This window comes from Filicampus tigris, chromosome 4 (genome assembly GCF_054856515.1).
Source record: "Filicampus tigris isolate MCC_2025a chromosome 4, RoL_Ftig_1.0, whole genome shotgun sequence".
Lineage (NCBI taxonomy): Eukaryota > Metazoa > Chordata > Actinopteri > Syngnathiformes > Syngnathidae > Filicampus > Filicampus tigris.
This window is the reverse complement of record NC_141220.1, coordinates 9,231,879-9,259,851: the sequence shown is the minus strand read 5'-3', so window position 1 is coordinate 9,259,851 and position 27,973 is coordinate 9,231,879. Positions and strand designations below refer to the sequence as shown.

Below are 27,973 nucleotides of genomic sequence, written 5' to 3'. Positions count from 1 at the left end.
TTGCCAGGAAAAAAAATAAGTATATATTCTATCTATATTTTCTGCAGCTGCATCACATGCAGATGACAAATTTTAAAAAAATAGCAGGACTAATGGCCGGAAGTGGATTTTAGTCCGGCCCATTAACTGGCCCTCATGCGTGTGACGTGCTCGCGAGGCGGCCACATTTCAAGAAGAAATAGAAAAAGATGAAGAGGAATAAAATGAAGTAGAATTCAAAGAAAGTAGTAAAAAACTTTAAAGTATGGATGATTTTTCATCTGTTGGACCTTTTATTTCGGATTTGACGATAGATGGACTGGCGGACTTTTGATGTTTACTGACAGAACCGCTGTTAAAATAACATGACGGACTGGCCGACAGACGATTACAATTTGGTTTGGCTTGAAAAATAGACGTATTGATGGATGATGGACGGGTACCAAGGCTGCTGACGGATGACTAATGACGGATCGGCAAACTTTAGTAAAATGCCCACCTCTGTTTGTTTCACACACTGAACATGTGATGCCAAGCAAAGCATTTTTACTTTTCTTGTTTTTTTGCATGATGTCATTCATGATGCTGGTTCAAGCATTTACATTTTTCCATTTAACAAGATTATATGAACCTAAGTACATTCCAAGGTATAGGTGCCATACTGCCATTATTTGTATATTGTGAAAATTTCTAACTGTTATTTTGTGAAACATGATGCACTCTTACACTTGTTTTCAGGATCAGAGTATTGTGAAATTGAATTACATTGATGTTAACCTTTTTGAGAACACTTGAGTAGTCCACCAGATGCGAATTCCATCACATCATTTGTTTCACAGTGTACAACAGTTATGTGCTTATGAGTGTGTTTGTGTGTGTGTATGCGTATGTGTGTGTGTCTGCGAGCAAAAGAATTAGAGACACAATGGGTTTACATTAAAGGTTAGGGGCTGTGTTCATTTAGGAGTTATGCTTGAGGTCCTCTGTGTGGAAGGAGCAAGCGATACCATTTGGAGACTGGACTGTAACTTGAAGCCAAAGATAATGAGTGAGTGAGAGAGAGAGAGAGAGAGAGAGAGAGAGAGAGAGAGAGAGAGAGAGAGAGAGAGAGAGAGAGGGAGAGAGAGAGAGAGAGAATTAGAAGGAGGGGGCGGGAAGCATTGAAAGAGTTTGAGATGGTGATGTCAGCTGAGTTCAGAAAGTAAACAGAGTTCCAGACTGCAGCATGCTGTCTGCGGAACCTGGACTACAGCTGGGGCAAACCGATGGGGGCTCCCACGCAATTCCCGGGACCAGCGCAATTATCAGTGGGAGGGCAGGCTGGTTCCTTCTCATTTACCTTCTCATCTGTATCTTCGTACCTCAGGGGAGCTCCTGGCCCAACAGTAAGACACCAAGTTTACTTGTATAGTTCACCCCTTTCTCTCTGTTGTGGATCTTTTGTTCTCAAAAAGTCAGCATCTTTGTCCTGAGCCAGACTTGTTTTTATTTTTTACACCCCTCAATAGCACATAAGCAGGACTGGAAAATGTAAATCTTCAGAATGATTTATGGCACTTTTGTTAACAGAGGTGATTCTGTTATCTATTGTCTCTTGCAAAGATGAGATATAGTGAGGTATAATCGCACTTTAATATTATGTTTTATATATATATATATATATATATACATATATATATGTTTGTATGAGCTTGTTTATCGGGTATTACTTGAAACAAAAAATGTGCTGTTATGGCACATTCCTTGAGGTAGCTTGCTTCTTAATAGCACTGTTGAGACTTGGTATTCCTCCTTGTTTGTGCAACAATTTCGCTTTAAATGTCAAAGTGGTCTCTGGAGGAGTAGCACTTGAAATACTCTCTGCGTATTTGCCCTTGATGACTTCTACAGGATGTTGTGAGCAAAGTTTGAATCGATCATGCTGACTGCAGTGATGCGTACGCCAAAGTCTCCCCTGCCCTCAGATTCCACTTTGCAAATCTCCAAGTAGTCAAAACACAATAAAGTCATGTTGGCCACTGAACTCGTCTGTGTTGACTGGCAGTGATTAGAAGAGTTCCTTCCCTCTTTCATACAGTGTTGTCAGCTGAGTCACTCTGGAGACTGTTTGTTGCATAATCTTGGGTAATTATTTGATGATTCAATGGAGCAGCTGCAAATAGAAATTTTTATTTATAATCTTTATAATGTCTCTTTCTGAGTACGTGCATGTGCAGGCTCATGTCTCTACAGAGTGTTGTTTGTCCTTACCTATAGGGAAGTGTGTCAGGTTGAACAGAGCTAAAACGGTATGTTGTACTTTTTGTACATCCTAGTGGATAATAAAGTCATATTACATTTTATTAGTGGGTTTTTCGAGCAGAGGAAGTTCATTAGAGCGATGTACAGGATGAGCGGCGGGATAAGCCCACACTCAGATCTGCACTGCCCACAATGTTCCCTGGGGAATTTTCTTGTTCCATGATAGCTAAATCACACTGACCTCAAAATACCAGGCAGCTGCTGTGGAGACTATGCAAAGGCAACCATATACTTGCACATACGCACATTCAAAACTTTCCACAGTACGTCATGGTTAAAATATCCAAGTTTTTGCCTTGAGGAAATTGTTTGATTGTGTATATATACTGTATAATAATAATAACTGCATAATGTCATTTACTTGACAAGGCAGAATAAATTTGCTCAGAATAAATTCTCTATTGTCTACAGTACAGATGCGAATCAAAAGTAATTCACTGTATGGTATGACAGCATTCAAAATCTATGACGTGTGACAATATCTGTGTAACTGGAGAAAGGAAAATGTGTACGAATATTACGATTATAGTCCATACAAATTATGAAATTATAACAAGTGACTACAAATTTACTCTTTGCTTTCATAATTATAAAATATAAAATGGAGTCCAATTAAACGCAGTTTCCGTTTGTTGTTTTTGTTTTTTGTAAAACAAAAGACAAATAACAGTATTGAGAAAGACTTAGCATCACAATATTAATGTTTTAACATTTTTAAGGAGACATCCACTTAGATAATTAGGAGCGAAGAGTCTCCTATTTATGTATCTCTGCTTATAGATGACTATAAGCTATAGATAAATAGACCTGTATGCAGTTGTCCAACTTTGTTCATGGTTTTCAAAGATGTGTTTTCATGAGTTGTTTTGCTAGGCACAGATGTCACTGATGGTGTAATTTAGGGTTACTCACCTGTCTTCCATGCAGGCAGAGTGGGTTCAGTTTCCACTCATGAAGGTGTGAATGTGAGTGATTGCTGGTCTCCACTCTCCAGTGATTGACTGGCAACCAGTCTAGAATGTCTTCTAAAAGTCAGCTGGCTCCAACTCCCATGATCCCAAATCGGATGTGTTGTGTAGAAAATGGACAGATAGATGAGCTTGGCGGTATTGACAATACATTTATAATAACATTTCCATCATATATTAAAAAAACGTACTTGTGTGAACATCTTTACTTTATTATTATTTAATGGTGCTTTTTGTGCGAGAGATTATAATTCACTTTATTAATATATAATATCAATATTTTGACCTGCAGCTACTTAACAGTTGTCCTTTACTTTATCCAGTATTTAACTAATAATTTTGTTTCCATAAAAATGAAGACACCGTAGAATTCAAGTTGACTCAAGCGGTGAGTAAAAATGTCACGCTATATGGCAACAGGTGCAAACGCCACAGATGGTGGGCTGCACAGATGCATTTCTGATAACATTTGGGTATCAGAAATGAATTATGCAAATGGACGTTACTCTTGATACAGCTTTCCCCCCCTAAATGTCATCTGACATGAAAGCCAATTGATAAAATAGTACAAACAAACTCTTTGATTTTAGATTGAATCTTTAGGTTAGTTAAATTCCAAATGCACACCATGTTCTGAATTCCCAATAGCCATTCAAACTAGTAAATCACGGAAATATGAACAAGGAGCAAACCAAGGTGAATAAACGGGAAATGTAATTGCTTTACTTCATACTACAACATGTACTGTAGCCTCAAAATAATTTCATTTAAATAATTTGGTTGGTGACACCACAGGTGAGGATTGATAGGTTGTTTGATTCTACGTCTACACTTACTGCATTGCGGGTCAAAGTGTACTGATCCATGGAGCAAAGTTTTCAATTTCCATGACCACTTCTCTGGCTGTGTCAGCAATGATGTCAGCATCTGCATTTACATCAAAGGTGTGCAGCTGAGCGACAGATGCTAACTGCTTTCTTTGGATTCAAATGCCATGTGGCACATGGAGGTCTCCACCTGGTGATGAAGAGTGTGACAATGACTGTTATTTCTACTGTAAGACTTTTCACATGCTTGTAAAGAGTCTTCGACATCTGGAGGGGAAAAAAAGCAAACATCACTTCCCATTTCCAAAAGCTGCAGCAACACACACAATCTGCATTCAAGTTGAAGTGGAAACTGCCATAATAACTACTGTGATTCTAGCAGCGCTTGAACTACACTCCCCTCCAGAAGTAATGAAATGGCGAAGCCGATTCTTTTGTTTTTGCTCGGAACATTTGTGTTTGACATCAAAAGAGAAGAAGAACACAAAGGCCAGACTAAGCGGAGTAAACCAAGCACAGGAATGCCAGAGCCAAGATTCGATTCTGTACACGAAATTGTACCTTCAATGCAACTTAACAAATAAATTCAGCCTAGAAGTGACTGCCGAGTAATAAAAATCTCTGTAATGAAACCAAATAAGAAAACCACAAAAAGGGACAGTGATGGGCCATGAAGTAAAATAACACAATGTGTATGCCAAAATAACTCAGTTTTAGTGTGGGTAAATATTACTCTTCTTTTGCACTCAGAGGAGACAAGAGATAATGAACCCCCTAAAACCCTGGACTTCATGATCCCTTTCCCATAGAACGGACTCTTTTTTGATAAATCCATTCATTTTCCATACTACACGTCCTCATTAGGGTTACCTGTGAGTATTAGGGCGATTTTGGGCAGCTCCAGCATGTTCTTTCTTGTAACATCAGTTTTCAGTGTCATTTTTTTGCATGGCTACTGCCATATCTCCTATATCTTTTGTAGTTTTAGAATCAAACTGTCATGGTTTGGTGATCAAGTGCCACTAAATTTGTAATCACCAAGTGAAAACAATGTATTTAGCATGAATAATACATTTTACTTGAAGAAAAATCCATCCTCCCCTCCAATGAAATAATGAATTTGACCCTAAATAAAGCACACAGATCAACAAATTGAATTGAATTGAATTGAATGTCTTTATGGGAGCTCAGGTATACTTTGCTGAGACTGGGCTTCCATTGGCCCCCATGTAGCTCATAGATACACCCAAAAACATAAAACCACAAAAGAATTGACAGTTTGAATGATTGCCAAAGATCAGGGAGAGGAGGACTTTTTCTTAGTTGTCCCCCCTGACAAATGACAGCATAGCTAGTTGTCTGACCGGTAAATGTATTAAATAGCCTTGCGCATGCAGCTCTACTGCTGCCTTTTATTACATTACAAATGTAAAGGAAAGGAATTGTAATAAGTCTCAGTGAAATCTGGATATTATTGTAATTTTCTCCATGCATGAATGGTGCATTTTGTTTCAAATAACTTCAAAAACAACACTTTGTTCTAAACTAAGCGCTCGAGTGCCATTCCAATTACGTGCACACAGGAAAAGGTCTAATCTTTGCACAACCAAAACTGTGTAAAATTCCTCACACAATTGTTTCTATGCAGTGTTTTGTTACCTAGAGGTATCTGCATGTCTCACACCACATGTGTGTTTTTACAAGGCAGTGAATGAACCTATTGCTCTAATAAAACACTATCATCATCCGTACACACGTCAAAATGTTATAACTAAAACGATCCTGTTGCTGTTTTTAAGATCAGGCGAAATATCTCAGATGGTGGAATCTCCCTTTTGCCTTCTGGGGAGGGTACAATGGTTCAATTTAATACATTCCTTGATTTTGCTTTGTTCCATAAACCTTTGCTATGAATATCAAAATGTGATCCACTTCTCAACAATTCTGAATAGCAATTTATAGTTTTGGTGTAAACCCTGCTAACAAACATGTCTTGTAAATAGCATAAAGTAAAAATACAACACTGTATCACATTTTCAACTTGAAGCAGAGATACCTCAATGGGTTGAATGTGGGTCAGCTCCCTAGAGACACAGCACCGTCCCGTCTAACGACATTACCAGGCTAGCTCTGAGGCCTTTTCATGTTCATGTCCCATAATTCAGGTTTTCAACTCTCACGGACCAGTGTCCTTTACCTAGTAGGAAGGGAGCAAATTGGTCTCATGAGAAGAGATGGCGTCTGCACCCCCTCAATCCCCATATGGCACTCATCACACCTTTCAAAACACTTTTTTCATCCTGGGCTGGGAGCCATCGCCGCTTGTTAAAGGTCACAGTCAACAGAATGAATGGTGACATTCGACCCTAACTTGCTTTATGATGCTTTTAATCCACAGTGCATAATTTATGTCATTTGAGTCATGTTACCAACCAAACATCAGTCTTCTGAAGTGTACTTGGGAGCAACTATTTTTATGTTGTGAGTGAAAGCAGATGAGTGTTAATGGTCTCCTTGTTCACAGACTGTTGTCAAATAATTATTCTCTGCCTCGATACATCACTTATTCCATTTCACGGTCACGTGCCAGGTTGAACTCATTGGTCAGTCTTCTAGTTAGCCAGAAGGCGAGTGCAAATGTTTTAAATGGTAAAACAAAAACCAAAAAAAAAGTATTTACTTGTGTTGGATGCTATTTTGTTTTGTCTCGTCAACTTTTCTATAAACAAGCCTCGTCCGCCCTTACAGGGCGTGGTTGTGGTTCCAGCATGGAAATCCCCAAAGGATGACCAGCTGGACATGAAGTAATATTATCTTTTTGGTTAAAGGGAGACAGACGATCTGAAATATAATGAGACAATGCAAGGATGCCAGTATACAAAAACAAAATTGATGGGGTTGTGAGTTTATATTTGTTGACACAACAAGAACCTGCAACTAGTGGTTGGTATGACAGCTTGAATTGTGCGTCTGTGTGTGTGAAGTGCCTGGTATGTTTGATTGGAGGCATTAATCTTATATTCTTGATACCGCAGACAGTTGTCGTCAAAGACTGGTGGAGCTTTCGAGGTTAAAGCACAAATTCAACCAAACCCACATCGTCAAATAAAAAATGACTTCAGCAACTGGAAAGAAGATATAAAAGAGCATAAAGCCTACAGCAGCTTTATGAAGCATAAAATCTGCCATTTGAAAACCTGCAGAGAAATTAACCTAGTGGAAATACACTGCCCCAATTGCACTTGATTGATATCAAATTCAGTGTACCAATTCCAGGACCAGAAAGTCAAAACCTTGCCACAGCCCCCCGTAGGGGCTTCCACTCCCAGAGGCTCGTTTACCGGCCGCTTGAGGAGAAACACCTGCGGCTAAGCCCAAACGGTGGCAGGGTTTTGACTTTCTGGCCCTGGATTTGACACCTCTGTACCATCGGTTGTTGAGAAAGAATAGTGGAAGATTTTACACTTGGTAATAATTGTAATAGTGTAATTTTTAAAAGAATAGCACTGTTTAAACACTATGTAAAGTCTCGGCTCTCCAGTTGATATAAAATCAACTCCTTCCCTGTTGATTTTTTTTTTCAAACAAATTAGGAAACATTAATAGCATTTGAAGGGACTTTGTCTGCTTTTAATGTACAAATGGCATGTAATATCAAAATTGAAATGATGAGCTAAGTGTTGGAAGAACGCGCTGCCAAGTTTAAAGTGCTGCATCTGTTAATTCTCTTTCTACCACAAGGACATTACGCTGTCTGTTTCCAAAATTAAACAGAAAACCTTTACATAAGCACACAAAAATGCTCAAAGCACCTAGAATGTCGCCAGAATTGTCAGTCATGGTGACTTTTCATATTGTAGCAGCTTGCTTGATGTTTAATTTCCTACACAGCATGAAAACATGGTAACTGCAAAGAGAAGCTTGAGGCCACATACTGTAGCTGTGGAAATAAGCAGAGTGCCAGTAGGCAGCAGCGCCTATAAACACAAGACTAGTAAACACAGCAGCGCTCTGTGAACATTAAAGTCAAGTCTGCTCATGCAAATATCGCATTTGACATCTTCCTTCCCTTCCACCCACATTCATCATCCTCTCTATTTTGGTACTCATGACACAGTCCTTTTGTTGATATTTTCCTTGTGGTCTAAAATGAAGCTTGTGGGTCTAAAGTACTGTATTATCTTATTTAGATTACAGGTATTTGTACAACCACTGCCCCGGGCCGGAGTGGAACGTCATGTGTAGGGGATGTTGTGAGTATGATGTGATCCGCTGCAAATGCCCCCTGCAGGGGACATCGGTGGGCTACGCTGTGCCCTGCTGCCGCAACGCCATCAATGAGTGTGACCCCTGCATCATCCACCCAGGTACAAGTTGATGCCAGGCAATTGGCACAAATGTGTGATGTTGTTCATAAGTATTTTGCCATTTGCAGACAGTTTCTTAATTGAATTTTATTGAAAATAAATGACACATTAATCAATTTACTTTATGCCATCCCACCAGGTTAGCTAATTTTAGAAACTGCTTTATTCAAAGAAATATGCAATTGTGTAGTCTTCATGTTCTGCGCATGACTAACTGTGTTTTTGGAGAATTCTCCAGCTTTCTCTCTCATTCCCAAAACATGAAAGGTTATTTGAGGACTTCCTTTTTCCGTACGTGCGAACGAGGGCACAATCGGCTGGTAACCACAGTCACCAAAGTTGTTGCTCATAATCTTCATTTGTCTTCCCCATTGTTGAAGAAGGTGCTTCCTGACTTGTGTATCGTTGAACTAATAGATAAGACTCTTTCCCAGAGCCAGTCCGCAGTATTAAAGCAAATTGAGACAGCTGGCTGCTACTCCCACAGGGACTCAAATGGAAGCTAATATATTAGCTTCCATTCTTGTGGGTAGACTTTCAACATGATTTTGTGAGTGTGTCTGTGGGATTTATTGTCCATTAATTCCAAAGAACTAAAATGTCAGATGTCACTTATGTTGGATCTAAGAGAGGGCCTGGCCCACAATCAAAGTCCAGAAGCGGCCTTGCCAAGTCTCTCATTGCAAAATTAATTGATGATGTTGTATTCATATAGTGGAGGTTGATGCACTCCACATTAGCTTCTGTATATGTGCAAGGCAGATGAACCAACTTTGGCCACAAGTACAGAAAATGGTGGAGAGTCTAAACAACAACCACAGTCAACAACAGCTTCTTTTTAGAATACCGCCATCTCCTTAGAATATCACAGCGTTTCTATTTGACTCTTGAAGAATGTGGATTACTCAACATATTACACTGCAGACAAAAAATTCTGACTGAGTCAATTCATCAACCATCTATGTGTTGTTTGACACATGAGTGGCATGTTTTAGCCACGAAAATAGGAGATTGCGAGGGTATGTTGATTTTTAGTCAGCTTCATTTGAAAGTCTTTCAATAATGCCTGCTATGTACTTGGCATAACACCAAGAGCTGTCTGCTCCTTTTGGCCTTCACACTGCAGGGAGACAAATAAGTGTGATGGAAAACCTGGAAAACAACTTCATTATGTCTGATCTAATGTGTTTCCGGGCCAACCTCACATCACAACATCTCATGAATCTCGAGACTGTTTAATGCGACGCAAGGTGTTTATGTTGGTTCTTACAGGAGGGATACGTACATAACTTTGTCCTGACAATACTGGCCATTTCACTGCACATGTTCAGTTTGCTGCTAAATCAGGTTTCTCTTCAAGTTGTTTTCTGAAATGCCATTTTCCTCCAGAACAATGTCCTGTTTTACATGGAATGAAAGTGTGTTTATAGAGGGAAAACAGCTGTTGAGAATTAAGATGGATACAAGTACCTTGTGTTCAGCTGTAAAGCACTAAATGTACTCATAGGGACTGTGTACATTAAAGTCATAATTAACCATGTGTATGTTCGAATTTGCTGTTCAAGTCATACCTGCCATACTTTGTCTTGCTCCCCCTCAATTGACTCAACAGCCACATAAGTGAAAATCCGTCCTTTCAGGAAACTGTTTGGAGGGGTTTTCTAATAAGGAGTAGAAATGTTTCAGCAACCATTTGCAGTGAAAGTTGAGCGTAATGAGTTTAGCAGAGTTCATATAAAGGAAATGTATTGAGGGTCTATAGCAGTGGTGACTCTGCATTACAAGAATGGGGCCCAGCAGAACAAGCAGATGTGCTGTGTGGAACGGTAAAACATGGCCTAAGGAAGAAGATACACTGAAAAAAATGGTGTGTTGAATTAACCCAATTTAATTTCGTCAAATGGTTGCACAAAATTAAATCATCTGGATCCAGATATTTTTTTTTCAAGAAGATGGATAGTTTATTGAAAAAAATGTGTCTGGATCCGGATGATTTTATTTCGTTCAATGACTTGACGAAATAGACTTCAATAAATTCAACAAAAACGTTTATCATGGTTTGTATGACATTTTGGTGAGGGCATCAAATTGCATTGTGGACTCAAGATACTGTATGCCCAAAATCATTCATTCCCGGCGCAATTTTGAGTTGAAGGTTTTTTTTTTGGAGGTGTGTGTGTGTGGGGGGGGGGGGGGTATTATTATCTTTTAACAGGAAATGATAAAAGAATGTGACAACACATTATACAACATCGTGATGAGAGATACAGTAGTGCTTAGAGATACAAGTAACAAAACTTTTTTCCATGATTTTTGGGGGATAAGAGCCATTGTTAGGCCAATGTTTTGCTTTGACTTGTGAGTGAAATTTGACATATGAGTGCAGTATGGTGGCAGTGAACTCAATTCATCTCAATTCACAACAAACAGCAGTTTGGCAAATAGTGAAGTCTTCAAAAAAGAGGTTTGCTGTCAAATTAATCAAATCAAAGACAATTCCACATTGTGGATTTGAAACACATTTACCCTAATAAAGTCTGTATAGTTAACAAACAACACCAAATGCCTTAGACAGGCTTACAAATCTCATCATTGTTTCGGTCTTATAAGCCTTTAAGAATAAAGTTTTGAACGCTAACTGCAGAGCAACACACGTAGCAATAATAATACAATAAAACTCACAGGCATACAGTGTACTCCTCATGGCACAATGGACAAACTGGTTTACACATCCGCGGCACATTTCTGAGGTTTTGGGTTAAAATCCAGGCTCCAGCCTTCCTGTGTGGAGTATGCTCTCCCCATGCCTGCATGGATTTCCTCCCGCATTCCAAAAAAATGCACGGTAGTTTGATTGAGCACTTGAAATTGACTGTAGGTGCGAATGATTGTTTGTGCCCAGCGATTGACTGGCGACCAGTTTAGGGTGCACCCCGCCTCTCTCCCCATGACAAATTCACTCCAAATGTTCCAGGGAATGAATATCGGGCTTAACTGAACACGAGGGCTGATGGTACCGTGGATGACTCTTGGTCCTTGTCTGAGACTCAGCTCTTGGATCCCATTCTGTTTCTTTCAGGTTGCAGTATTTTTGAGAACTGTAAGCGGTGCAACAACGGGACATGGGGTCCTAAAGATGACTTTTTCATCCGTGGCCAATACTGTGCTGAGTGTCGTCCTGGATGGTCTGGTGGAGATTGCATGAGTGAGTGACATCATTTTCTTAAGGAACACATTACTGTACACTTACTTACATTTCTGGGGGTGAAGTCAATGCTTTTTCCTTCCCTCTTGACATATCTACATCTGGGATGACTATGCCATCTTGGAAGAATGCCAATGCCCAGGAGGACATTCAAAAATGAAATCAGGATACCTTTTAAGCTATTTCATGTGTGAAATTTGGATTCCACGGCTGTACAAGTATAAAATGTTCCCCTACAAAATAGTGCAGCATTTTATTCGTTAAAAGGTTAAAAACTACTTCTGGCGAGGCTGCATTCAGCCATTTTGGTCCTCACCTTTGGAATAGCCTGCCAGAGGATGTCAGGTCTGCAGAGACTGTTGATATTTTTAAGAGGAAGCTCAAGACACACCTTTTTAGTTTGGCTTTCAACAACTTTTAAATAATTTATCTTTTCTTTTGATTGAAGATAATTCTATGTTTTGCTTTGAATGTTTTAAAGCACTTTGAGTTGCATTTTTATGTATGAAAAGTGCTATATAAATAAAATGTGATTGATTGATTGATTGATTGATTGAAAAAAAAAAAAAAAGAACTTCTTGATGTTTGTTGTACTGTATTTCTTTGTTTTTTTATGTTAAGCACTTTACAACTCTGGATTCTTACTGAGAGCCAAATCAGATGAATGTGCAGCCTATAGACCAACATAGTAGTTAGGTTGTCATTACAGGAAAAGCTTGTAAAAAAAATAATTTGCACACCACCATCTGGGCAAATGTCTAAATTCAGTGAGTTTTTTCCGTTGTATTAAACAGAGTGTGGTGGGGTGATCCGCAAACGTCAGGGTCACATAGTTCTGGAGAGCTACCCCAACAACGCTCGGTGCGAATGGACTATACAGGTGGACCAACCCTTTACAATAGAACTCAGGTAAGCCGGTACTTCTGTTATGTGGCACACAGAACCCTCCTATTTACTAGACAATCAAATCAAAAGAATAAAATGACAGCACAGGTCATGACTTGTCCTCGACTGCTCTTTATAGCCTTCCTTGCAATAAGAATTGGCCATCTGTAATGGTGATTAATCGCTGGCAGTAGATCAAATGTCTGTTCAGCTCAGATATTTGTACAATATGCGTCATTAATAAAGTCTACAGCTTTGGAAAACACAACAGACCTTTTTTCCCCCCGTTTAATTACTTTCCAGCTGAGTGATGACCTTTCCAATGTGTCATTTTCTCCACTACACATGCATTTTTTAATCGTCAAGTGTTTGTGCAGGCTTTAGCAGTTAAAAACAACATTGAGGGTGAAAATGTTTATTGGATGATTTGTTGTTACTAAATGATTCAAAGCTCTTCTGTTAACATTGTTAACTGTTAACAATGTTATGTTAAATGAGACATTCATAGATTTTTGATGGGTCATTGAAAGCTTTTTTGTGAGATTTGTTGTTTATCTAAATGTCAAACTAGATGCCGGTACATAGAAATTATATCTTCATTTTTCAATATGTTATAAAAATTCGAAGTCATTTTTGACTTACTGTTGACCAGTCCAAGAAGTGCTCCACCTTTTGGCCAAACATAGCCGACGATAGGCACCAGCTCAACCTCGACCCAAAGAAGTGATGCGTAAAATGGATGGATGGATTTTAAGTATTAGTTATGATGACTGCTAGTATCGTGCGTGAGCAAACTATGCTCACATCATTTTCATCTTTTGTATAGCCGGGGTGTGTTGAAGCACCAACATGGCAAGGGCTCCAAAACGGTAGTAAAATACTACCGGTACTTGTTTTTGTTGAAGTTTTATAGACATTTAACAGCTACTGATCAGACATAATTAAGACGTTTATCGAGGCTAGGGCCATCATGCTGTTTATCAGCAATAATTATCGTCAGTTACACAAATGGAAAAGTATTATTTATATGTGCGTTCTCTCTGTTTAATAGGCACAAACGGAGTGTTTATAATAAATATCCTTGTAATGTGAAGGGTGATAAATTTCATTGAGCTTTCCAAAGTCCGTCCAATGAAGGGCTTGTAAACTGTTTGCCTAAGAAAGAAATGTTTTTGCAGAAGAATAGAACACAAATAAGTAGATTATTGCGTCGAATATAATAAATCTAAGTATTAAATTGCTCTGTGTCAAGTACAATGATGGCACACTCATCTGACTCACCTTTCACATCAGCAAAGCATGTTTTAGCAGTTCCAGTCACTTTTTGCAGCTGTTAGAGTAATTACTGTCATTCTTGACTGTGCACTGCCTGTTTTCCTTCTGAGCGCTCTGAAGCATCACAACTGCGGTGGCAGCTGGTGGAGCGCTGCCAGATAACACAGGTGCTCGCATAAGGCGGGAGAGTGTGATCACAGCAGTTGCTAAGGTGTTGCGTTGTGTTTGTTTTCTTATCTTATTCATGTCGGTCTTCATGCCAACAGGTTTATGATGCTGAGTTTGGAGGTACATCATTCTTGTCGCTATGACTTCGTGGAGGTCAGAGATGGTGACAGCATCAACTCTCGTGTTATAGGTCGGTTCTGTGGAAACAACAGACCTGCTCCTATTCGGAGCTCTGGCAACAGTCTCCACATTCATTTTGAGTCTGATGGCTACAAGAATTTTGATGGCTTCTTTGCTACATTCCAGGAGAGTTCAGGTATGTCTTAATGTGCATCTGTCTACCACGATAGCAGCAGTAAAGTGCAACTACAACGCTGTAGTATGCAATTACTTTTTAGTTGAGTCATTAAAAGGAAAATGCCGTGAGAAGCGCATGGCATGTTCAGTAACAAAGATCCTCCCAAATGAACAAATAAATTAATTCAGAACATGATGAAAAAGTTGACTAAAGTTCCGTTTTGAGCCAAAATGAACAAAGTAGCTTTTCATTGCAAATAATTTGGGATGTTTGATGTGATTGGGGCATCTTTTCCAATTTTAGACACCATGAAAATGCTGGGTGTGCATCAAGTCACCAGTTGGGATTGTAACATTCCGTTTATTGTCAATTGTCCATCTGCCCATTTTTGATACCACTTATCCTGATCAGGGTCACAGGAAGCTGCAGGCTGGCTTAGTTGACTTTGGGCACATAAAAAGACAAGACAGCCTTTCACATTCATATTCATACATTCACTGAGTGCGACATGAACCCACACTGTCTGCACCAAAGTCAGGCAAATGAACTGTTATACCACCAGCGACGAATTAGACTAATTAGAGCCCAGACGGATCCTAAACGTTTCCCACATGTATGGGCATGTTCATTGTTTTGTTGACAACCTGAAGAATTCACTTTGCCACATGATGTAACTCAAGCCTCATTGAGTAGAGGTACTGCCCAATGGTGCCCACCCAAGTTTCCATTGATACGCTGAGCCAGTATAATGGAACAAAGGGATAGGAAAAAGCAACGCCTAACAACTATTCACCTCCCCCAGAAGAATACCTTTTTACATAATCGGATTTGTGACATTCGCTTCTTCTCCACTGGCCCCTAGCAGCTTTGTTGTGTCTGCAGTTACGCTTTTGTGGCAACTAACTCTTACAGGAACAAAATTGCGGTGTTTATCAAATTCAACAAGCTTCTATTTACTGTGCTTAGGTCTGCTTGCCCTTGATGACATACTGTATGATCCATACAACTTTAATATCCTCTAGAAATGTAGGACTAGAAATTTATAGTGATTTTTTTCTTTCCCATGTATACAAGATCAAACAAAAGCCTCTGTCTGTCTCTATATATTTTTCAAAATGTTTTGTTTGTAATTCTTGCAAGGAACCCGTAAGTTTGCATAAATTCCAAAATTATATAACAGATAAGGAATCACCATATTGCCCACACCCAATTTTACAATGTGCTTTTGTAAAGCAACGGTTTGTCAAAGCTTCACCTGGTAACGACTCGCAATGATAGTCAATAGTACTGGTTTTATTGGTTTATTACATCTAAAAGTTCTGTCTCGATCTGACTGTCGTTAACTGAAGGTTTGCAGCAAAGTCTCACAGTGTGGTGCAGAACATGTAAATAACACCATATACTAAATGCATGTTAAGAGTGTTAACCGGATTTTAACGAATTTCTTTAAGATGCACAGCATAATGGCAATTGTGACACAGTTGGATTGACAGTAGTTTAAATGTACTGTACTCAAAGTCAAACACACTTTTACTGTACTAGCTGCAAAGCCACATCATAAAAAGAGCTCTATGTCTTTCTCGGCATGCCCACACACATTTAGAAATGGAAAGTGAAAATTACATTGAAGTGGTGCCAGCTTGGAGTACAGCCCCCTTCCTACCACTTCAGACTATGCAGTGTGATCACGGTTTTATGTTTCTCCTCCAAATGAATACAATAATTAGTGTATGTACCCTGATATTGTATTTATTTTGTGACAGTTTGCAGCTCCTCTCCTTGCCTACACGACGGGACTTGTATCCTTGACAGCTCTTACACATATCACTGTGCCTGTCTGGCTGGCTATACAGGCAAGAGGTGTGAAAATGGTAAGTCTCTTAACACGTCACAAAAATGGGCCAAACCCTCTAACATCTGTTTGTAGTTGTTGCTGGGAGGGTACTGTTGACATTTATTCCTGGGTCAAATGAGTCATCATTAGTCAATTGGTATCACAGGAACAACCCTTTTAGTCTAGTGTAATGTTATGAAACGGTGCATGTTGCCTACACACAGATGCCAATCTCACCACACAAATACAGTACTGGTTCCATTTGCTTTTGTCCACCATTGCTCTTGTTTATGAACAATGTTGGAGGTAACGCGTAAAACTAACATATTACTGTAATATATTATATTGAGGCAGTAGCAACGTAATATAACAAGTGGCTCATCATATTTTTGTAATGTTATTACAGTTACTGAGTCCCATAACACGTTACGATTTGGGGACCACGAGACAAAATTAATCATCAAAAAAGTAGGCCTACAGTAGAAAACGGTTTATTAGCAGTGGTGTGACGATCACGAACGAATCGAGTCTTTTGAATGGCTCTCCAAAATGAACGATGGGAATCGGGTTCTTGTATTCTTTGTAAACTCTGAGCGCACTGCTCGCTGCGCATGGCTGCTTTAGTGCCATGCCATAGCTTAGAACACAACAAGTCATGGAGGGATGGAGGGGAGAGGAGAGGAGGTGTAAACAGCAGGAGCCAAGGGGTAAACAACAGCAGTGTTGGAGAAGAGGAGCTGCCGGAGAACTTGCGAGTTGTAGGTGTGTGGTATCCCCCAGCCTTAGCAGGCTCATGGTGAAGAATCTGTGCATGGTTACAACTTCAGTGCCTTCAGAGAGAGCTCTCTCTCAAACCGGACAAATATTCCATTCATGCTGAAATCAATGAGAAGTGACATCTGCTGTGAACGATTGTAAGTTTGTTTTGGGATTTGTCCATGTTATTTTGAGACACAAACCCAAATTCAGATTATTGTATTTTAGTTTGGGCTCACAGTAGTTGCCTTTCTCTCAACCAAGTCATGAAAGTAAATATCATTTAACATGCAGGAAAATGTACATTGCTTTGTTTGGTGTTGTGTATGGCACTTATACACAAAGTCTATTACCCCAATTATTAATTCTCGACACTTGAGCGTGATGATACTTAAAAGCAAAGATTGTATATATGAATTGGAAAAAAAAAGTGATTCTTTGAAAAGAAGAGGAGTCCTTTTACTGTTGTTTGGGCTGGCCGCAGATGAGCTGTCCTGGAATTAAAATGTAAAAATAATCTGCAATAATATGTCAAGTACATGCAGGAAGAGGAAAATTTTACTGCATATGTCTTCTGTTAATATCACAGTTTTTCCCGACCGCGGTGGAAGAAGTGAGTTTGTGTTCCCTCAGAGAGATGGGAATCATTTCGGCTCTTCATGGTCTCGCATTAATGGGTGTCTGGAACTTAACTTGTGTTTTTATATTTTACACATCTCCCAGAAGAACCTTCAAAAACAGTTTTGTTGTGGTGTCATTTTCAGGGTTACATTCAAGGCTATAAAATAAATGGTTTAAGAGTCTGCATCTCTCTCTTGAAGCAGCATTCCCATAAAATGGCAAACGGTCCATTCATCTGTACTCCATCGGGAATTCCAGCCTGTCAATTTTATTTCTGAAACATAAGTACTGTTACTATCTAATATCTTATAGAGAAATTATCCAAATTTCTGTTCCAGTGTCATCAGATATAAAGTTTTAAGAAGCTTTAAGGATATTTCATTGCACCGAGAATGAATGTGATCTGCTGGAAGCCTGCATGTGTTAATCTGACATGCTGCCAGAGAAACACTAAGTAGCTGTCTTTTTCTTGTAAGCGTTACATTCATAAAATGAAAGCTTTCCACCCTTGAACCGTGGTGGATAAACCTCAGATCCACTCACTAAAAGCCACTCACAATGCTGAAAAGAAGTCATTTGCAGATTTAGCACTTTTTAACACCACTGGTTAGCCAAAGACATTTACTTAAATCAGGGAGTGAAAGATTGTAAATTGTATGTGTAAGAAAAAAATACTATCTTATAGGGAAGGATCCTTGGTTTAGAACTATAAAACTACAGCTAATGCCTTTGACCAGGTCGAACTAAATGAAACAGCACATTAAACTTACTTAATTCAATCATTTGTAGCAACACATGCCCCTTTACTATACAAATTTAAAATAGTTTAATGTCATTGCAATAAAAAAACAAACCTTCAACCCATTAGCAATTCCAACTTTTGTATAATGTGTTTGTTTACTGTAGAGATACAGATGATATTGCATTGAAATATTCCCTAAACTGTTATAGTACACTTTATTAAATCAACTTTTACTGCTCTGCAAATGGAACATTTAGCCTAAAATCCTTTTTTATTGCCTCTCTTTATTTCAGTGTTTACAAGCCATGTGCTCCAATTTGCACTGTGAACTGTTCATACAATTCAATAACAAGTCTGTGAGGCTTGCTGCTTTAAAAGTGTCAACGTTCTTGACGTAAGATTAAGTGTCAGAATTTTAGTTTCATATGTTATCTGTGGCCTATAAGCAGCAAAAGTCAATAAAATCACACATTGGTGTATTTGTGTGGTCTTACCGGGGAGGTACACTTAACCAATGCTCGAGGAGTGTTACAGAACCCTTTTGAAGTCTGTGTACACAAGATATCATTTTCTTTACAGACAGAACATGTTTAGAAATCATCTGAGCATACACTTTGTGTTTTTGCTCAGTGGTGGGATGCCGCAGGCCGCCTGTGCCCACCCATGGATCCACACAGGGAGTGTTTCATCACGCTGGGGCACGAATCACTTTCCACTGTGATGCAGGGTTTGAGTTGCAGGGATTACGGGCTGCCGTCTGCCTGAGTGACGGCACCTGGAGTGTACCTGCCCCACAGTGTGGTAAAACATACCTTGGCTTTATTTATCATTGATTCAGTGAGAAATAATGTTAGATAATCAGTGAACATGCTCTCATCTAATTGATCCCTTTTCCGTGTCCTCAAGTTCCAATGGAAAGAGTATGTGCTCTACCACCAAAGCCAACACACGGGGACCACTTCCTGGTTTATGGTCCCAATGATGTTTTAATTGCTCTTCAGTACCTTTGCCATCAGCCCTATGAACTCAGTGGAGTCTCTCAAAGAACCTGCCTTCCTAACAACACCTGGAGTGGAACTCATCCTGTTTGTACCAAAGGTCAGGTCAAGTAACTGGAATATTTGATTTTCTTTTCTAAAGCCTTTATTTATCATATTACATGAATTCCTCAAGGGCAAACAAGCAGGCTTGCAATACTCAAATAACTCAATCTCATGGTTCATGTTTTGTTCTGTAGAGGGAGTCAAATCTAAGACCCTCCTCCGAGTCATTTTTTTTTTTTGTTTCTCTCTAGTGGTACATAAAAAAGAAGTATACAACGATCAGGCCTTCTCAGGAGTTCTGAGAACATAACAATGAACAAACTCATATCTTGGAAAGAAGCCAAGCTCTTTACTCTTTAAAATGTGTTGTCCCTAAGGCTATCGATGTTTTGGTCGTAATTCTGGTGAAAGTAACCTACACACTACTGTATACTGCATTTTGTTTAAAAAGATGAAAACCTCAGCTAAACATGAAAGCCTTGTGTAGCCTGATGAAAACAAAATCAACGGCAAGCAACAAAATGAAAATTGTCAAACTGTAACCTCAACAATTTTAACGTAGTGACTTTACGAACATTGCCTCTATTACCAGCTAAAAAACAACAGTTTCCATCAAGACTAGCCTTTGGCATTCTGGAGTAAAAGAGCAAAACAAAATTCAAACATAGTTGCAGTCACACACAAAATATTTTCTAACCTTTGATGTTAATGAAAACTGAAATGTTATATGGAAATTAAATGGCATGAACTCTAAGAATTAACATGGGGAGTGTTTCTAGGATATTAAACGTTTTAGTTGTTCGTCTACAGAGCTACCAAACACTAAATCCGTAGGCATTGGGTGGAGGAGTTGATGAAGCAGGTCAGCCAATCTTCAATACCGTGGTTGGTCAAACAAGATTTCCTATTGTCAACATGGAATATTTTTGGAAATCTGATTTAAAAAAAGTCACCTCTACATCAAATCAATCCCTACTGTAAATGGACAAACATTTGCCTAGGTTTTACCTGATTAACCCAAAATGGTGCAGAAGGTATCAAAACATTTTCATAACAAAAAATTCACTTGTCACATATTAGCATGATACTGGGTGACTATTAAATGTCCATTATGTAGTAATCTCTTTCACTTAGTGTTGTGTTTTGTGACAAACAAAACTTTGATTCACCCCGATTACAAGTTCTGTTTTGACCAGAAAGTTTTCCCAACCAGTTTCTTTTATCTCAAACTGTAATAATGGACTTAACCGTGCTGCATCATGTTGGAGCCCTGCCTGCTGGTGGATATCAGGAAAATTGTAGGTGATCTGACTTAGCATATAGCAGTACTTTAAAATTTGCGTTGGACTTTTGAAAAAAATGTGAAAACCAACCTCACATTTAAGGATTTATACAAACATGTCCCAGTTGGTGAAAGAGTCTTTAATGTAATAGCAATATAATGTACTTGACTTTGCTTTTGTTGTGAAAATATCAGTGTGCCAATCCACACAACATTCAAAACCAAATCTGAAAATATGCTAGTTGGTGGTCAACAAACCTACAATTCACTCATGAATCTTTTAACATCTACTTTGTCTGCAGTGAATAACACGCTCACAGAAGCAGAAAAAGACAAGGAAACTGGAAAAGAGACAGCAAAAAGTGCAGATAAAGATAAGGAAGAAATGTATACTGAGAAAGATATCAGCAAGGCTAAAGAAAAAATCCAGGAGAACACAGGTGTAAAAAATGAAAGCGATCACTGGAGTACAACAGCAGAAGACAAAAACACTGGTACCATTCCGGTAAAAACGCTAGCTGAGGATAGGAATGAAGAGGAAAAAAGTAATGGCCAGGAGAAAACCACAAGCGGCGGTGAAGATAAAGTGGGTAGTGTCCGCCCAGACAATGGCCTGGACACAGGTGAGAATAAAGAACCTGCAATAGTAAAACCTGGGAAGAAAGAAGACAGCCGTTCCCCAAAGTCAGAGACGGATAGCACTGACATAGTGGTGATAAAAGACAAAGGACAAGGTGAGAAGGAAAGAAAAGAGGAGCAAGTGAATGGAAAAAAAGACTCTGGCAAAGTTGGACCCAACGACACAAAGCTGCGGACGGTCGTCTCACAGGAAATAAACACAGTTGAGATTTCTGAGCAGGAATTGGCAAAGAACAACACAGTCACGGATGATAAGAATGACTTGAGGAAAAATAACAATACATCAGCTTTACCAGAGAGGAAAATCATTCCCTCCAGAGTCAATATTACACAGTATACGCTGTATAGAGCAGGGGGTGAGGAAAGTGGCATACCAAAGGAAAGCCCAACAATTAAAGAGGACAAAGTGGGGACAGGTCCTACCCAGAAACCAAAGGAACCTGATACGGATCCAAAGGAGAAGGAAAAAGAGAAGGACATTAACCAAAGCTTCATCGGTAAGACAGCATGTTACTGAGTAACTTTGTCTTCATTTCCAAACTCCCCTTGAACATGAAGTGCTCTTCTCCAGAGAGGAGTTGCCCACCTCCCCCTCGCCTCTATCATGGCTATCACGTGATGACGCCAGGGGCCAAGCCTGAAACGGTGGCGTTCTTCTGTAATCACTCCTACGCTCTGAGTGGAGACGCCCTGCGAAGCTGCCAAACAGATGGTACCTGGAGTGGCAAACAGCCCCTTTGTGTTCGAGGTAATTCCGATGCTTCATCATGTTTACTTCACAGAGATGATACTGTAAAAGGCAAAGACGTCTGTCGGGATGTACAACTTTTGTTGCGGTTGCGCTGAAGATTTTCAGCGAAATACTATCTGCAACTTCCCTATCTGGAACTTACATACACTTGGTGTTTGAACTCAAAAGTACAAATTGTTATTTCTCAAGCACAGCAACTGAAGTGGACAATCGCAAACAAATTACAACCAGTGAGTCACAACTGAACACCTGGTTATTGACCCTCACACACATACCAAGTCATTTAACGGAAAAAGTGCCACCTCTGGTGTTTTTATCGGGTAACAACATTTTGAGGAGCCACATGCTCTAGGCTGAAATGCATTATTATTATTATTATTATTATTATTATTATTATTATTTTTATTGAACTTGTGCATTTCTGCCACAGAGACTCTCCACACTTCAGGCACGTCGCTCGGTGTGCCTTAGGTTTTGTTGTGTAAATGTGAGTTCAAACAGTTGTTTGTTCATATATTGTATGCCCTGTGTCTCACCCAAAGTCTGCTGGGGACTCCATCCTCACCTGCAACCCTAATGCGAACAAACCGTACAAAATGATGGATGGCTGGATGAGAGTAGTTTAGAGGTGCACTGCATCATACGGAATGGTGTTTCTATATTAGGCCCAAATTAATTCATGTACTGTAGCTAAATAAGGTAAGCAAAGGGTTGATATTAAAGTATTATCATTTATGGGATTTTTGGAACATTTTGAATGTATTTATTTATTTGTTTATTTTTATTTTACTACAAATAATAAAAATAGAGATACTCAGTTCCAAGGTCAAACCTCTATTTGCTATACAGGCATTGTTTTAAGTAACATTTTAATACTTCAAGCAGCCATACCAGTGTATGAATAAGTAAACCACTGAGTAAAAACAATAAAACACTCACTCTTAACTTGCAAGAGTGAGTTGTGTATGTCATGAATGCATCTGGTGAATCTCATTTTTAACCTTCTTGTCACACACATGTTAAAAAAAAAAAAAGTAAACGACTGTTAACAGGAACACGTAAAAAGAATAAATAAATAAAAGAATAACACCCCCTTTGACAATGAGTAAAGCATACAGCATGGTCATATTTGCAGATACAACTCTTGTTTTGGATAATATCACACTGTTAAGTGTGATGGTATACCATTTGTGGTTGTTAAAAGTTTTGGATGATGTGAAATAATTTGTGAAAAAAACCCGCCAACATTGTACTTAGACGTGTTTTTGTAATTCAGCAAATTAATATCTGTATTTGCACAGCTTCTTGATTAATGAATCTCTAGGTCTGGAAAACATGAACTTCACTTTTTAAATTGAAATACTGAAATGAACAATTCTAATTAATTGAGATGTGCCTGCATGCATATGTTTGTTGCAGCATGTCGGGAGCCCAAAATTTCGGAATTGGTCAGGCAAAGGATCCTGCCTCCTCAAGCACCATTCAGGTTTGTTTTTTGATTGTTGGTGTTGTTTAAAAGTGTAGTTTAAATTGAAATAGTACCATTATTGAGGGATTAGCAACCTCCCCCCACTAGCACCCCCCCACCCCCACCAAATGTAGCTGATAAAATTGAAAACAAACAAACAAATACTTCTCCTCTTGTTCTTGGCCCTTAGAAAGACACCAGTGCACAAGCTGTACTCCACTGCGGTGGGCCGACAGATCCAGTCTGACGGCCCCACCAAAGGGCCACCAGTATCTTCACAGCTGGCTCCTGGTTTCCATCACCTTTACACACACATAGAATATGACTGTGTGTCTCCGTTTTACCACCACAATGGCAGCCCTCGTCGTACTTGCCTCAAGACAGGCAAATGGAGTGGGCGCCATGTCTCTTGTTCACCAGGTGAGGACAGCAGAGGTCCATAATCTTATGGGCCTCCATTACAGCCATCATGGAAAAATTCATGCTAAATTGCTGTTACAGGTATTTGGAGAATTTTTGAACATTGTCATCAAGCATCTCTTAATTACTTAACCCAGCGTCAAGTTAGAAGTATGATACCATTTCTACATACTGACACCGTGACGTGACGCAAGGAAATCATAAATATACAAAGAAACCAGTTGGAACAAAAGAAATTGACAACTGTGCATATGGAATCTGGAATTAATAAGAAATACGCATTTTTATCAATCATTGCTGGATTATTTAATTTTACCTGGATCATAACCAGTTAACTACACGCTCTAAAAAGCAGTACATTAACATAAAGCAGACAAATACAGTAATTTGTTATAAGGACCTTGGATGCCAGCTCAACTTTTTAGTAGAAGATGTTTTAAATGTAGGTTTTAACATGTAAGAAACATTTCATTACTGTAATAAAGTTGTGACGTTTCACACTACACAAATTAGATGAAATAGAAAGTCCTACGGTAAGGTTTTATATTTTTTGGGCAGTATTTTCATGCATTGAGAAAAAAATCCAATAAAATAATACAAGGGCGGCACGGTGGTCGACTGGTTAGCACGTTCACCTCACAGTGCATAGGTTGTGGGTTCAACTCCGGCCCCGGCCTTCCTGTGTGGAGTTTGCATGTTCTCCTCGTGCCTGCGAGAGTTTTTTCCAGGTTTCCACCCACATTCCCAAAACGGTAGGTTGATTAGACACTCTAAATTGTACCTCTGTGTGATTGTGAGTGTGTGAACGGTTATTTGTCTATGTGTGCCGTGCGATTGGCTGGCAACCGGTTCAGGGTGTACCCTGCCTAATGCCCAAAGTCAGCTGGGATGGGTTCCAGCACGCGCACGACCTTTGTGAGGTTAAGCGGTTCAAATAATGGATGGATGGATGAAATAACACAAAAAGATCTGAAAATACTGTACAGTGAATCTAATGTCCAAAATCCTTTAAACTGTGTACTTTTTTTAAAAAAAGGTCACTTGTCTCTCTGTTTTTCCCATTGTTATTATTAATCAATTGCACCATCAAGTGACATCCGAACCATATGGTAGAGAGTCCTATTTTAAAAACTATAGTTTTTTGTTTTAACTCCCCAAAGTAGATATAAATTGCAAATGGTTTCATATTGGTTGTAAAACGGTTACGGTAATACCCACTTGTGGGTACAGTTTAAGGTGTGGTACAGGGTTCCGGAAAGGTGTGCAATTGCACAACGCAAGGCAAAATCTGACTAGAATCTGGTCGAAAATCTTTTAGAATGGTGTATACTGTTATAACGGCAAGGGGATGGCTCATAATGTATTTTGGGCAGTTTGGAATGGACAGATGTCCCAATATTCTGTCCATATAATTTACTTGGAACATACTGGATTTCAAAGCTGAAGCGAAGCATGTAGTGTCTCATTTTGGCCAAATGTTACCTGTTTTCAGTAGGCTAACTTTTTAAAGATAGTGTTTCGGTGATATTATACAACGCCCCTTTTATGAGTCTGCGACATGCATGGCATTTTTGTGGCTGATATAGTGTTCTACCCCAAACTACTTTGCACTTTGGTAAGCATGTCGTGTTCTTTGTATCGTAAAACACATTCAAAAGATAACTGAAAAAAAGGTTCAACAATACTTCACACTTCAATGTGAGCCACATTTACCCAGTCCTCCTCTTCATCATCCGTTTTCTCTCCTCTCATCCTGTCACCTCCTCTTTGGCAGTGTGTGGGAAGCATCCAACCTTTGATCCTGAGAGGCCGGGAGAGGCTCATTGGCCTTGGCTAGTGGCCATCTACCGTCGCTCCTACAGTGGTGCAGAGACCAAGTTGACCAAGGCAGATAGCCTCACTGGGTCTGTGAAGAAGGATGGCAGCGCAAGAGCTAGCAATCATATGCGGGCTTCCGACTGGCAGCTGGTGTGCAGTGGGGCTCTGGTGAACCAAAGGAGTGTTGTGGTTGCAGCCCACTGTGTGACACAGCTGGGGAAGGTTTATCCTCTGGATACCGCTAAAATCAAGGTGGTGGTAGGGAAACACTATCGTGACGATCACAGGGAAGATAAAGGTGTCCAACACTTGAGGGTAAGCTCGAGATCAACTTTTGCAGCTTTGTGATTAAGCTCTTCCATAACGACTACGTTCTCGTTTGGTCCCAAAGGTGGCCACCATCGTTATCCACCCAAATTACGACCCCCATATTCTTGACTCGGACATAGCTGTCATCAAGTTACTGGACAAAGCAAAGATTGGAGAGAAAGTGCAACCCCTCTGCCTCTCAGACCTTCAGGGCGAGGGCGAGATGTCTGGACAGGGGCTTGTGACTGGCTGGTCTCCACTTCCTGACTCAGGTTTGGGTGCAGATGAAAAAGCAAGAGTTGGCCTTGTTCACCTCGCTGACATCGTCCCATGCGAGCAGCAATACGCCCGTAATGGAGTGCCAGTCAGTGTTACTGACAACATGCTGTGTGCAAGCCAGAAGCCCAACTACGGGCCCTCGAACATATGTCCGTCTGACACTGGGGGAATCCTTATCCTCCCTGCACTCACTGACAACAAGGAGAATCCATCTGTCGGCTTTACTCAAAAAAGAAACAGCAAAAGACTTTGGAGACTTTTGGGACTAGTAAGCTTTGGCTATGACCAAGGGGAGTGTAATCCTGAACTCTACACAGTCTACACTCATGTAGCAAATTTCAAAGTCTGGATAGAGAGTAGTATGAAATAGAAATGTTCCTGAATGACTCATAATATTTATATACCATGTATCTTTCGGTTCTGTTACTTTTATTTGCCTGTACGTTCTAGTCACCTTCTCATCTCATTTTTGTAGTGTCTTGCACAAGGGCAACACTGGACGACACAGTGCTCTAAGTGAGGGATGCTCACACATGAAATGTGGTAGATCAGTCTTTGATCGGAAGACGTCTCATTCGTCAGTCTGAGGATATAGACTTGAAAATGACTAAAAGTTCATCCTTGAAAAGAGGATGGAATGTATTATATGCACACATTGGTATGTACTGTATATACAGTACATTGCAATGTAATGACTTTTCTATTAACTAATATGACTGAACGTGATGTACATATTGTATTGAAAAACAGGGTGTTTTTAATTAAAGAAAGTAGGGGGATTCTGGTCAGTGTGATTTTTTTTGCCTCACTGTAAAATGCCATACATTACTGTATTCATACTTCATGAAAAGAATGAATTACATGGATGGTATGAATTGGGGAAAAATAACAACTTCTGCCTGCTTTGTGAAGCACACCGTCTGTGTTATGAAGCAAATGAATCCAGGTCAGAGCAACACCATTTCCACAACCATAAACGGAGCATATTATTCACATATCATTTCACTCCTCTGTGCTCAAATTAAATCAATTACTTCCAACCTGACCCGCTTCCATTATTCAGTTTGCGTATTGCAAAAAGGAGGCAATAAAAGCACATTTCCATTCTATCTCAGGAGCTGCTTGGTGATTTAAAGGGTGTGTTCAAATTGTAAACCTCAGGCAGAATGCGTCGTTTACTCTTTCACGTCATTGTACCTGCATATTCCATAAAGGACAAACACCCATCCTTCAATGTATAAAAAGCTTACCATTTTGCACCACACTAGCCAGCAAGGTGGTGCCTGTGATTAGCACATCTGATTTCCATTCAAAAGGATACGGCTGTGTCCTTTCTTTGTTGAGTTTGCATGTTCTCTCTGTTGGTTTTGTCCAACTGGTCCAGCTTCTTCCAAATCCCCAAAACATGCATGACTCTCAACTGTCCATCGGTGGGAATGTGACTGGAATTTTTTTTTGTCTGTTTGTACCCTGCGATTGATTGGTGGGCAGTCCATTTTGCACCCCGCATTGCACCGCTGAGACAATCTCCACTGGTAACCTTGAACAGAATAAGGTAATGGATGATTGATGGCTGGTGGCTCAACAGACACCTAATAATATATCACAATCACTGAAATTACAGTGTCTTATTTCAAAAGGTCTTAACCTGTAACTTCAACTTTTTGCTTTTAATGCAATTGATTATGTTTGGAAAGTACAGTTCAGTTGTATTTAATCTTTAAAAGCACATTTTCAT

At 39.6% G+C, this 27,973-nt stretch overlaps 1 protein-coding gene across 1 annotated transcript; it reads left to right on the top strand.

The window, feature by feature from the left end:
* The first annotated feature begins 1,193 nt into the window (after positions 1 to 1,193).
* On the top strand, positions 1,194 to 27,005 carry pamr1b (peptidase domain containing associated with muscle regeneration 1b). Its single transcript, XM_086028467.1, has 14 exons — positions 1,194 to 1,364; positions 8,266 to 8,442; positions 11,522 to 11,647; positions 12,442 to 12,556; positions 14,074 to 14,291; positions 16,037 to 16,144; positions 18,857 to 19,027; positions 19,133 to 19,324; positions 20,854 to 21,687; positions 21,762 to 21,938; positions 23,361 to 23,427; positions 23,600 to 23,829; positions 25,604 to 25,962; positions 26,039 to 27,005. Exons 1-14 carry the CDS (start codon positions 1,205 to 1,207, stop codon positions 26,603 to 26,605), a joined length of 3,501 nt encoding a protein of 1,166 aa, XP_085884593.1. The 5' UTR covers positions 1,194 to 1,204; the 3' UTR covers positions 26,606 to 27,005.
* The last annotated feature ends 968 nt before the right edge of the window (positions 27,006 to 27,973 follow it).